The sequence below is a fragment of the Labrus bergylta genome, chromosome 8, assembly GCF_963930695.1.
Source record: "Labrus bergylta chromosome 8, fLabBer1.1, whole genome shotgun sequence".
Lineage (NCBI taxonomy): Eukaryota > Metazoa > Chordata > Actinopteri > Labriformes > Labridae > Labrus > Labrus bergylta.
Window position 1 is genome coordinate 17083528 of NC_089202.1, and position 13965 is coordinate 17097492.

Here is a 13965-nt window from a genome sequence, read left to right on the forward strand (position 1 = left end):
AGCTCTCCCTCTTGTGGGTGCAAAATATTTGTCATTGACTCCCTTCCCACGCTCTCTACATCCATCGCGATGAGTCACAATGTTCAGAGTTTTCAGAGTGAGTCAGTTTTTCTCTGAGTGACATGGGATGCCTTTTACACTTAAATGCTAAAAAAAAAAAAAAAAAGCAGGCAACCACAACCTCTGCATAACTCCTGAAGCATTTCAACAGCTTTTTGTTTCATAAAAGCACTATCCATTAACATTATCATTTGCATAAATCTTAACACATGCCCCTCTGAATGAAATAGGTTTTTTGTTTGTTTTGTTTTTTGTTTTTTGTTGGGAGGTCACTTCTAGTACCACATCCCCTTCCACCAATCCAGCATTCACTAAAAAGTTAAGCGCTTGTCTCTGTGGAGAATTGTCTAACAGTGCCCCCCAGTGGCTCAATGCAGTGTTACATTCTGGTGTAGCAAACATCTGCACATCAGCTTTGTTTTTTTTTGGTAGTTTTGCATATATAAACATTCAGATAACAGTGCATTGATGACTTAAAATTATATTTTAGGTCTTTGCAAAAGACATCACAATAAATCCTCTTATGCAGTTTGCATATATTACATGTTGCATTCGGTTTTAAAATGTAAAAAGTACAGTAAGATCGATGATAAAGGTACGAAAGGTGACAGTTGAAACAGAAAAACACAAAACAGTCATTAGCAACCACGAGTAACCCACTTAAGACCAATATTTGAGATTTACAGCATTCAAATATATAAAAACGTCTTTTGAAGAATCAGGCTTCTACAGTTCAGAGCAGGGTTAGCTTGATCCTTTTTTTTTTTAACTTTACTTCAGAATATAGTCCCTGATTGTGTGCCTGCAGTTGGAGCGCGGGCTTGTCTTCACCATGTCCAAACCATGTCAGAAAAATGTCCGTCTTAACTGAGCCTTGCAGTACAAGGATCGGCATGGCACAGTGTCGGACAGGCAGCCCAGTCCCAGTCTGTGTTGGGATTAATGCTTCATCCTCAAAGCTTTTATTTCCTCCTGAATGAAAACAACAACGTTTCCCACAATTAGAAAAATGATCTTTGTGAACACAACTTCTGCAATATAGAGCAGACAAAACATGCAAAAAAAAAACACGGCTCACTGACCTGCAGTGCCAATCGCTTGTTTCTCTCCTCCTTAAGTTCTTCTTTCACTTCTTGTATGTCTCGCCTGATCAAAAGGGACAGACAGAAAACCAGGAGGTTACAGACATGAGTGAGTCTAAGTAGGTCAACATTCACTGACTGTCAAGTAAAACTATGCATAATTTGTTAGGCTATTTCCAACTAAGAAAAGGTTTAATCACTTTAATTTAGCAGCAGCGCTGAAACCGATATTTGTGCAATGGTGTCTTGAGGATTGAAGGATGTGCCAATAATCAAATGACAGTTTAGCTTTTTTAATGTGAAAGGGGTCATTCATGTTGATGCACCTGTCGCCTAAATCTCTAGCTCCACTTTTCATGCAGTTTTAGGTTCAGCCCATTGTTTAGTCTATAGCTTTAGCTGTTTTAGCTAAGTCATATGTTTGTGTTGTAGCTATGTCCACAGGACATTAATAGAGATGTCAATCAAGCCCAGTGGATACACATCTGCATAGTCCTTAAAATGTCTAATCATGGAACAAAGCAGTTTGTATGGACAATGAGTTTATTTTTGTCTAAAGAAGATGTTAATTTTTTCGTAACATGGAACAACATTTCTAGGCTAAATATGCTTTTTAAATGTATTTCCCTTTAGATTAATCTTTAAAGCTACTGTGGTTGAAATCAAATGTTTCGGGTGCAGGAAGTTCTTTGGGCAGAACTTCACAATGTCTGCAACCGCACACACCATGGCTCATGTTTACCAACCAGTCTGTGTGGCTGTTTCATGTAAAAGCATACCAAAGAGACAAGACATGGTAAAGAGTCAACTTTCCTTCAGTCTGTATCTTTGTTTGGAATGGGGAACTAATATGTACTACGCAATTTTTGCTCCACTTTTAGGTTTTCATTTGTCACTTCCTGTGTGTGCTAACATCAACAAACAGCACAAAATGAATTTAGGATGGGAGGGTCTGTTAACACCCTCTGAGTCAAAGAAGTCTCTGTGTGTGATTCAAGAGATGAGGGTTAAAAAAAATTAATACAGTATCTTTGATTATTTTTTAACCTGACTCAGATAATCTGAATCAGCTGTAAAGAAATGAGCAGTACTCACCCCTGTCGTGTCTGCAGCAGCTCCAGAGCCATCCTCAGCTCTTTGATTTCTGCCTGCAGGCTCTCGAAGCTTGAGTCGTCTTTATGGGTCACAGTTTTGCCATCCACAACAACTTTGGGTGGTGCTGGTCGAGTCGGAGGCGGTGTCTTGGGTCGGGGGTCAGGCTTTGCAGGTGATGGCAGAAGATTTTCTGTGCTCTGTAAAGAATACATAGCTTTTCATGACATTGTACAGACCACTGACCTCCAATGGCTTAGTGCTAAAATATTTATACAATATCTATTACATGGTGCTTTACTGGAGCAGAGCTTAACTCATACGTGTTTTGAATTTGCAAACCAGAAAACTAGGCCTGCAAATGAGCAAAAGCTGTGTATTGAAGGCTATTTTTTGCTTATCAAATGCTCACAACCTTCCTTAAAAACTGGCCTGCCACATTTTGTAAGGAACAAGGATTTCTGCATTTCTCAGAATGCCTTCAAACAATCACTTGAGATCAGGTAGCAACTTGTTGATGATGAAAACCTGGGTCGTGTCTCTCTTAAGGGCCTTTCCCATGTTCAAACACATCTTGTGGCTACATCACATATTTTAAAGCATTCTAATTTCTAACTCTGGAACCTTTTTGCAAAATGAGAGAGTCTATAACGTGTAGAGCCTAAAAAAACCTCTTCCACCAAGTTGCAAATTGTTGGTACAGAAAAGTGTTACTATATATTAAATGCAGAACAAGTGTGTTTTTTTGTTGACTGCATGCCATACCTGACAAGTATGCAAAAGATAGAGTAGGAGTTGTCTGATTGTTGCAGAGATAATCTATGGTTGCAAAGGTCATCTGCAGAAATGTTGGTTAGTATTACTGTTGTGGTCACTTGTTACTGCCTTAGTTATTATGTAACTGCACTTCTACACTGTTCACACTTCAAGCCAATGTTGTGATAAAGAAAAAAAGTGATAAATGAATATGAGTTTGTCACTGACTGCTGCGACCAGGCCTGATGGTGGTCTCCTCTGTGGGGGTTTGGCTCTGTTTGCTGTAGGATGACTCAGCTTTTCAGTCTGCAGATCCACGCCATCGAACTGGTCGGTCTCTTTCTCCTCCGGTTGTTTTGGAGATACAGGGGCCACATCACCATTGGTTCTGCTGGAAATAAGTTCAACAGTTTCTTGAGATTTGGTTGTATTTTGCTGTCACCCTTTCATAAAAGTAAACGAAAAGGGAGAATCATAAGGGGCGGAAAACATATCAGAATATCTCAACAAATCTCTCACATTTTTTCTGGTGGAAGAAAATTGGTGCACACTTAGGATGTGGTTTCCAGTTTCCTTAACTGTGATGGATGCAGGTGCAGAGTTTGACAGCGGAAGTCTTAAAGTCTCTCTGTATCAATCTGTCCCATTTATGAACACTGGATTCATGTTAAAGCTCATTTCCAACTTGTTTTTGATTAACCTTTATGCATAGGTAAAACAGAGTTTTAGGTTTATAAATAATCAGACTTGAAGGTTAAGGCCTGGAAAATTCAGCTTTAGCACTGAAACATTTAGAAAGATTCTTGAGAAGCTGGCTTGGAAGGAATCCCAAACATATTTGCTTGGAAACACATTTCAGTAAAAGCTTGTTCTCCATTAGCAGGCCCCTTAAGACAGACCTGTTATTGTTTTCTCAGTTGTGCGTGTGTGCCTGTTTCTGTGTGTTTTGCCCAGGAAACAGGAAATGGGCTGCTCTCGTCTGTTCAGGCCCGATCTGACTCATCCTAGAGTTTCCACTAAGCCGCTAAAGGTCGGGCATCCTGGCATTCTTCTTTAAGAACACCATGGCAACTGATGGCGGAGACCAAAACCTTTAACATCTGAAGGCGCCGCTCTCGGTGCCAGACTAAAGAGGAGAAACTTGTCCTGACATTTCTTAAAGGCTTTTTTTCTTTAAAAAGGTTGCTATTGAATTACCATTCATGGCCCTAACATGGAAGAATTATTCTCTTGGTAGACTTTAGTGGTTGTGCATGGAGATTAGTTCTGAGGCACAATATCCGAGCTGTTGGCTTCACTCACCTTGATAAATCCTTGTTGGGTTTGTCTTTTACTGGAGGCGGGCTGGGCTTGTTGAATGACGGCAGTTTGACTTTGGTTGGAGGGTTGCTTCTCAGGTCCTTAACGTCCGGTTTATCATCTGAACAGCAAATTTATCATGTTACCCCTCAACATTATTTAACTTTGAAAGTTACGGTATGTGGCGCAAATTATTATTATTTTAAGTCACTGCCCTTTACCTTTTGTTTTTGTTGGACCACCTTTCTCCATCGCTGAGGCCTCTGTCTTTACTGAAAATAGTATAAAATGGGTCTTATCCATAAAATTGTTTTGGACAAGTGGACAAAACAGTTGCAGCTTAAAAAGTATGACGTGTAATTTTTTAAAGAAACAAAAAATGAGAGAAGTTAATGCAAAAGTGAAGCAGTGACATTGTACATTAGAACAGACAACTGTCATGATTATAAGTCAATTGGTCAGCTTACTAATATGTCCCAAAATATTTCCGGGTTACAAATTTTTACTAAAAGCTGCTGCGAGCATAAGCGAGAGAGCCCTGTTTCAATTGCACAAATAAGTTGGCAAAGTTTCAGTACCAAAATGCAACAATCATGTTGTGTAGGAGTTGGCCTGGATTATTTTAGGCAATTAAAACCAAGAAATAAGCCAAAATTGGATACCTAGAACTTGTTATTTTAGTTGCTGTGGTATCCAAACAAGTTTGATTTTTACTAGAAATCTCTAAAAGTTTTAAATCTAGTGCCATGGCACCCTACAAGCAACTACTTTGATGGTGCTCTTCGATCTGCAGAGGTGTGATTGTGTGTTACAACATGAATATAGAGCAGGGTGTTGCTACAATACAAAGCATGCATACTCAGCAAATCTGCCTGCCATAAATAAAAGCTTTCACACCTCATGCAGGTGCGTTCCTGTAAATTGAAAGCACTGATACACTATACTCTTTCTCTATTGTATAATTTTTTTCAGTCCCATGACTTAGGAGGACTAAAACACTGCCGGTAAACGCTGTGGGTTGATTTTTATTGACCAAAAAAGAATATTTTGCATTTGTTTACCCCAGAAATCATTAAGGTTTAATGTGGTTTTGAATTAAACTGTAATCTAGTTTATGAGCAGTTGCATGGAACGGCGGAGATGTCAACAATCACTGAAGCAGGCTGGGCCACAGCTGTAGCCAATAGCACTGCAGAAAATGTTCTCAAGGGTTCCAAACGAGTTCGTCAGGGACAGTCACTCTGGCCTAGCTCATAAAAATAAAGCCTTGGAGACCAAGAGCACAGATGCATTTGGTTGAGAGGTTCCAATTTGCTGTGAAATTCACAGTGCCTATTCCAAACAGAAAAAGGTGCAGAAAAAGTGCAGAGAAAATATAAGCATCTAACAAGTTAAACTACCCTTATTTATCCTTAATAAAGAGCAGATTACTTTGCACAAAATACAGAATGAGACAACAGGACGCCTACCTTGAATGTTCAAAGCATTGTGCAACATTTCCTCTCAAGCAAACCATCCACACAGCAGCAGTAGCTCAATTGCTGCTTCTTGTGCTGGTTTTGAAAAATCTCTGTGACAGAGCTCTCCTCTGCCCCCCTCCCCCTCCCCCTCCCCCTGTTTCCTCCAAGACTCCTGAACTGTGTCACATGACCAGTCTAACCATCCCCCTTCTCTCTATAGTCTCAGACATCCTGTGCATGAAAATACTGTAACAATTGTATACTTGATGACATTGTTCTGCTGATAATCAGGTTGTTCAAGGTGATTAGCCAATCACCTTAAACAGAGCTCTTCCACTTGATCTTTAAACTACTCAGGTTTTGATGTGTTTGGATTTTCCAACCAAGGAAGTCTAAGTTTGACTTTTTTTTTTTTATCCAACATTGTGCTAAATTTGCATCTTGCACAACAGACAACACTCCTCAGCTGCAGCCTGAGAAGAAGCCACATCCTGCTCTATATGTATAGCTGGCAGATTTTGTTCTGTTTTATTGTGTTCAAAAGGCTGTTGATGTCTGTTTGCTCTTTTAGTACAGTAATCTGACAATGAACAACATTAATTAATTCAATTTTCTGAAGTTGTATTAATTATATATATATATAGACAGTCTTATATATATATATATATATATATATATATATATATATATATATATATATATATACACTCTTTATATAAATATAAAGACAGGATTTGGTTAAACGTAATCATGAATGCATGATAAGTGCTGCATTCGACACAATATGCTTCCTCTAGGTAATATCATGTGGAAACAAATTGTCATTGTTATGCAGATGACACTAAACTATATGTATGAGTTAAATCGAGTGACTCCAATTAGTTATGTAAACAAGAAGCTTGCCTTAAGGACATTAAGACCTTGATGACCAGAAGTCCCCCTCTGCCCCCTAGCTCAACCCCAACACAGCTGGGGCAAATTGCTAAATGTTGCTTAGTGCTGTGCTCATGTTGGATTAATGTTGGCTCTTTGTAATTGGACATAGTGTGCGGTCTAGACCTGCTCTTTTTGTGAAGTCTCTTGAGATAAACTTTGTTATGAATTGGTACTATACAATTAAAAATGGATTGATTGATAGATACGATATTGATGATACGAGATAATCATATGCTAGATATTAATAGATTATGCATGATGCATGTAATCATCATGCATGATGAATAAATCGTGATGCATTTTATGGATCTAGGCCTATTTAATGCTCATTTCCTCTAAAAGGACAAGTTCACTGCGTCTTCTACTCCCTGAGTAATGCTTGGGAACTACTTTTCTAACCAAGATAAAAAGAAGCAATGCCAGCATATTAAAAACTAGACTAGTCTTTGATAAACAAAGAGCTACCTCATTATTCTAGTTAAGAATGAGTACACAAGTACTATCATAAAAATGTATCCAAATACATTTTTTTGTGAGCAAAATTTCAGAATCAAAAGCATTACATCATTTGTCTAACTATGGGTGTGTTTATGTAGAAGGAATAGTTAAAAAATGCTGCTAGGGGAAGAGGAACGTGTAACTGCTACATGTACTACTGAGTAGCTCAGTTCATTTTATTAAATCATCATTTATTAATTGAATAGGTTTGAATGTATAATTTAAATCTGCAAAATAATTTGTAATCTCAGCTGGCGAACACTTGTGGTGTAGTTTAGTATAACTGCCTCCAAATTGAATTTGAGTAGGAGAAATTTATAGTACCACAAATTGGAATCTCTTAAGTACAATAAGGAAGAAATGTTACAGTTGTACTTAGTATAGTTGCTACTGGGTAATAAAGCATGGAGGGAAAAGAACAGAATAACTGCTATAAATGAATGTTGAGGACATACTTCCAAGGCTTTAAGTTGCCTTAGCACTATTGAAATAACAGCATTGATCACAGGGACATTTTGACTGCTTTTATACCACACTGAAAATCCCCTTGCAGAAACTGCTGCCAAACAGTCCATTTGCTAAAACAAAAGTCCTTCACAGCCCAGACGTCCAGTTTAAACACCTCTACAGCCAGAAGTCATGAGTCAGACAGGAACCTTTAAAGCATGTCAAACAACATTTGTCCCTGAGTTTGATCAATGCCTACATTACATCTGCTTCTCTTACCTGAGAGTTTCTTGTTGACGTCGCGAGCAGGCGGTTGGCTTGTGGTCCCAGACTAGAGGAGGAGAAACGGAAAAGTCAACAGGTTGGCAAGAACGTCCCCTTGTGATTTAAAAGCATCTCTATTTCACACTCTTTCCACTGTGGGAATTTTTAGTGAGTAATTCCAAAACAGAGGATGTTGAACACAACCCTGACTCACTGCAAACTGACTGACAAGTACCAGCCAGTGAAGAGCTAGCATAACTTTAGCCATTTGAAAAATATAAAGGATATGTAAAATATGCATTACAATAAAGTAGGTCCATGGATTCATGGTAGCACAGAGAAGTCGTCAAACCGTGAATATCTCGTCAACAAGATTGGTCCAGTCCAACAAGGAAAGAGCACTAGTCCACTCACTTGCAGACTGTCCATTGGTGGAATCACCATCACAAAGTTATCCGGGAAGAAGCCACAGTGTCCGTTTAACTCTCCCTCCCACCAGCCTTCATCTTCTGCTTCCTTCAGATGGAGATTAAAGAGTCACATTAGAAGCTCAAACACAACAGCAGCGTCCTCTGGGACGTGAAATTGCTGCGCAAGAGGTTGCCAAGCGGTCAAGCGAGACATGGCTTCCCTGTTATCAGTTTAAAATGAAATTATATAAGAAACCTTAGATTTTTCTAACGATACAATGAATTTGGAAGGCTGCCATATTTGTGTCACGGAAACATGTGCGTCAAGGTGACACAACTGGTTTGCCTGGTTGAACAATATAATACAACTGTGGAACCTCTTCGAAATAAACACCCAGTGGTGTTTATGAGTCTGCCAAAAAGAAAGCATGACATCATGGAGAAACACTGTCAGAAAAACAATCAAACAATGTGCCCATACCTTTTTCAGTATGACCACCATGTCTCCCTTTTTCAGATCCAACTCATCCTCTGCTTTGGCCTTGTAGTCAAACATGACTTGGCAACACTCCACCTCTGAGAACACAGTTTAAGAGACAACATAGTTACTAACCCCAAAGAACCTACGCATTATAAGGCATGTGAGAAAGGAATAACAACTTCAAACATTACAGACTAATCTTATCATTCTTTACAGCCCATATCTTTACCCAGAAAATAACCGGAAAGAAGTTGTGACATTTAGAGATAAAAGGTGTAAACTTTGATCCTTGAGAGATTTTCCGCTCAGTCGTAATGCTCTATAAACTGATTAAAGGATTCAGTATACTGTAAATGTGAATATTTGACCCCACCCATAAGCCCATAAGCAGGTAAAGTGTGGGAATTACCAGTTGTCACAGGTGTTCCAAAATAGACATGTCACTTATCTAGCTACTTTTGAAATGTGGTTTTGGAAATAGAAACAAAAGTACCCAAAAAGTACATACAAATTTAATTCCATTGGCATCAAGTCCATGATTTTTCACAAATTTTAAGAACTAGCAGAACTAGTAATATAATTAAAACATGGGGACTTACTTTGCTTTGTTTTATTCCTCACACTTGTCCTTTGAGATATCTTTAAGAGAATAATAAAAACATGAAGTTCAATATAAATAATTGATGTATTTCAGAAACATTACGTTTGTACTCTTACCTCCTTACTGAACACTGCCTCTGTGAGCTTGGGTCTTGCCTTGCTCTCATTGTGCTTTCCCTCTGTAAAAATGTTTGCCAATGATGAATTGAGCTGTTTTATCAATGTTTGATTAGATCATGTGCAGAAAAAGGAACATGATGAAATAACAGAAGTGTTGGAGTCACCAACCTTTAGGCGAAACAAATATTTCCTTGACAAAATTAGATGGAAATGCGCCCACTTTTCCATTTTTCATCCCCATCCACCATCCATCTTCAATCTGTTGATGAGGATCATTAAAAAAGAGGTAGAGTCAGTAACAAAACATTAAATTGGCATTACTTTGCTGCAAAAACATTTTTCTCAAACTGCTGGAAGCTCAAGTCATTATAGCTCTCTTACAGTAATTAAGGTGTGTTTTTAGAAAGCAATTAAAATATTCTTTGAAATGAGTAATGAGTAGTTTAGGTTCCCATTGGTCCAGAAAGGCTTTTTCAGTTCTGGGAATGTCAGAACTGAAGAGGCCTTTCAGATGAGAGGCATTTTTTTTTTTTTTACTCAAGTCAACTTCAGTTGCGTTTTTTTAAGTTACACTGTAAATTATTAATTATTGGTCATATGTTATGCAGACATTAATAAAACATTTTACAATGGTTTCCAACACTAATATGTTTCCCTAGCTTGTCTAAAAATGCCCCCAATTATTAGAAAAGTCCATCCTTTCTGTCTTTTGCCTGCTCCACTTTTCAGAAAATGTGTGCTCAAACAGGCCATTTGGAGATTTTCCCTTTGTGATATCACAAGGGGCAGTAACCCCTACCCCAGGTGGGAGACACTCCCACAGCTAGGTGTTTGTTCTGTCCTTTGAGTCCTTTTCACGGTAAACAATTGGGCATGGTGCGAGAAGCATGCCTCTTTGTAATCAATTAATTTGAAACATTGCTCTAATTTGGAAAGGTTTATTTTAGTGATGACATGAACAAAAAATAATGAGTTACCACAACATGTACTACAACTTTAAGTTTACTTACATGAATTACATGTTCCATGACTAATTGTTTTTACTATGTAGACTGACAATAGACGATAACTTAAGTTTCAATCTCAATATATTGTTTTTTTTTAGTCATGAATACTTCCAGAAGCTTTAATCAGTATCATCCAGTGGACATTCCTTAGACTTAAGTCACTGTTTTCAGATCTCTGGTTAGTGCATTGATGACGTAAAGCCTCAGAACCAGTCAGATCAGTTCACATGCATTTCCGTAAACCTCCGATTTGTCTGGGAAAACATGCTTTGTTAACCTTGCGGCTACAAGTACAAAGGAAGCGTAACACCAGACACAATCAGTGACTTTATCATGAAATAGGCTTTGATTTACCCTGGGAAGATTTTTCCAAGCAAACCTTACACTTTGAATAACATATAATGCCAAGATTTAGGCTATTAAAAAAAGGGGACTCTACCTCTCTGATGATCTCTATAGTCTCCCCAACAACCAGCGGCAGCTCATCTTCATTCATGGGGTTGTAGGCATACGCCACCTCACATTTCCTCACCTGTTTCATCCTCTTCGCTGGAAACACAAAGAATGAGCAGCCACTTGAACAGAGGGGATGAAGAGTTTAAAATGATGTGGTGCAGACGAAGAAACTCAAGCTCTATAATGATGTGTTTAGCTTGAAAGGATGCAGACTAATCCCAACAGGATAGCGCTAAGATAGCAAAGGCAGGCACTAATCCGTCAAAGCCACTGTTTGATTATATCTGCTCCATTTTCATACATTATAATTAAGATTTGTGTGGCGAGGATGTGGTAGACCTATATTTACAGCCAGCTTGCTATCTGTACTGTCTTGCTGTTTGCATGTGTCACACTAGCCACCATTTTAAACACTTGTGTTTTTAAGACCGACAAAGTTACAATAGCAAAAACAACCAACTTTTTCATTGCATGGTAAAATATTTGTTTATTTGTTTGTTATTATAACTGCAAGCTGTGATAAGAGTTTCATATTCTGAAGATGTTATTGGAGGTGAATGGCTATTGAACATAGATATTGACATTGAACATGAGGAGTTTCATTGAAAAACACCCATAAACTGATTGTGTTAATCTTTGGGTGTCTCACGATTCAATTGGATTTCGATTATTGGGGTCATGATTCGATAGAGAAGCTATTTTCGATTCAAAACTATTCTGTTCTCATGACTCAAAGTCTATTTTTTAATTAGTACATACTTCAGGATGTACTTTATTCATCTGTGAGTCAGGCTGAGTTTCTTGCTGCTCCATTTGGCATTCTACTGAGTTAAAGAGCTAGCCTTAGCACTTAGCTGGGAGTGGCTGATTAGCCAAAAATAATAGATTTTTGGAAGTTATGAATCTATTTAAAATCTCAGAAGATAAAAATCTCGATTACATTTTTTATCCAAACTCTATATAGGTAATATCCCAACATAAGGAAATAAAAGTTGTGAGTAAGTGTTGAAATAAGAAGCAGATGTTCGCTTTGTACAGTACTTTCCTGATGCAGGTCTTGGGACCCTCAAGGTTTCAGTACAAATTAAAAACCAATGAGGGAACTGAAAAAGAAAAACTCCAAACAACATGTAGCCATCAAAGGGATACATACTTGTTTTGACAAAGCATAAAGCTTCATTTCTATATGCTTATCGCTGTGAAAAAAAAGGGAAGGAAATAGTGACTTGGCACTTTACTTGTTCTAATGCTTCGTGGTTCCCTCTTGCTGTCACCCATCAAATTGACGGGCACCTCCTGGAATGAAAAAGATTACGACTTAAAAAAGGCATATTTACAACACACTGGTAAAAATGGCCACACATTAACACACAGCACCATGACAGTGTAGTATAATGTCATGGGATGTGTAGCGTTTACAGACCTTGACAAAGTTAGCAGGAAAGATGCCTCTCTTCCCTCTCAGCTCCCCCTCCAGCCAGCCCTCCTCGCTGGCCTTGGTGACGTTTTTGACCACATCCCCCATCCTCACTGAGAGCTCGTCTCCCATGGTGCCCTCGAAGTCAACCAGCACCAGCACCTCTACAGTGGGAGCTGTAAATGGGGCAGAAAATTAGACCCTTTGCACACAAAGGCTGGTGTACATGCTGCACAAGTGATGTGCCCTGACATTTCAAATACCCAGACCTAGCAGTGGAGGCTAGCCAAGGATATAGGCTTGGAAGGAATTTAGATCATTGCAGATAAACCATACAGTACAGTTTCTTCAGTCACTTATGAGTCTTTATTATCCTACAGAAATAAACAGTGTTTTATTTGACTGAAAAACTAACAAATAACAGAAAAGTCAGGCAGAATTAGTAGGTTTTCAGCACTTACTACCAAAACACAGAAAACATCATAACTGCAATTTCCCTGCAAACACAGATGCATACATTGCATAGTTATTGGTAGCCACATATCAATGCTTTAGTTCTGCGTGCATGTCCATATAGAATAAATATGACGCAATTTAATTTGTGTAATTTCTGTACTCGCACTTTTTTAAAAAATACTATCAAATTCATAGATTCCCAGAAAACATAAGAAATTCCAACAGTACATAACATAATTTGACAAAGCTGACTCACCCATTTTAGCTTTCTGTCTTTCTCCCTCCTATTTAAACGTGTAATTCCTCCACAAAGCTACAAACTGCTGTAGAAGTATTGAAGACAAGCGAAAGAGTGCGGCTGTGTTGTCTGAGACACGGAGGTATGGCAGCCAAGGCCCTTCTTCCTACTTGTCAAACATTAACATTGAGCAATTTTTCCTGCGGGCCAGTCAGGGCAAGTCAGATGCAAGGAGTAGGATGGGTCACAGAGGGTGAGGGAGGGAGAGAGAGAGAGAGAGAGGGGAGGAGGAGGAGGAGAGAGGGAGGGTATGGAATAGAAGAACAGGTAAGACAGGTTTATAGTGAAAGAACATTACTCATTATAGGAGAGGGTTAAAAATGGAGCATGTCAACAGAGTTCCTCAAAGCATTGATTGGTAGCACAATAACACTTTAATCTAGAGCTGTTGATTTCATTCATACAGTATGTCTGCATGCTGAAGAAAAGTCAGACTTCAATTACTTCCATCAGGTTCCTTGTAAGAGGTTTGTTTGAGTTGTGTGTCTGTTACGCTACATTATGTTGTGTTGTTCATAAGTCCCTTGAGGCAAACTTGGACGTCTATTTATAGAAAGCAGAACCAGGCTATGCAAGAGTGAATTTCACAATCCATAACATCACACTGAAAAAGTATCAAACCACATTTTACAAGGAGATAGAAATATACCTTAATTAGACAGTGCACTCATGGGCTAAATTTGTCACTATTGGGGTTTTCCCTTTCTGTGTAAGATTGTCAGTAGTCAGACCTTCTTGCTAACTTTTCAAAGAGACTAATAAAAATAAAGTGCTACGGGGCCGGACATTTACATTTTGAATGAAGATAAATCGAATGAGTTATCAG

At 38.5% G+C, this 13965-nt stretch overlaps 1 protein-coding gene across 2 annotated transcripts; it reads right to left on the reverse strand.

Moving 5' to 3' along the window:
* Window positions 1–525: 525 nt before the first annotated feature.
* On the reverse strand, window positions 526–13256 carry sh3d21 (SH3 domain containing 21). 2 transcript variants are annotated; one of them, XM_020633542.3, is made up of 16 exons: window positions 13098–13256; window positions 12392–12561; window positions 12207–12264; window positions 10952–11061; window positions 9674–9764; window positions 9503–9564; window positions 9385–9424; window positions 8786–8880; window positions 8309–8410; window positions 7910–7961; window positions 4511–4561; window positions 4293–4410; window positions 3219–3378; window positions 2238–2434; window positions 1143–1206; window positions 526–1032 (listed from the first exon to the last, which is right to left on the reverse strand). In XM_020633542.3, exons 1-16 carry the CDS (start codon window positions 13099–13101, stop codon window positions 1000–1002), a joined length of 1407 nt encoding a protein of 468 aa, XP_020489198.1. In that variant the 5' UTR covers window positions 13102–13256; the 3' UTR covers window positions 526–999. The 2 variants fall into 2 exon arrangements, with proteins under 2 accessions (XP_020489198.1, XP_020489197.1); XM_020633541.3 differs by having other exon boundaries at window positions 3219–3381.
* Between the last annotated feature and the right edge of the window lie 709 nt (window positions 13257–13965).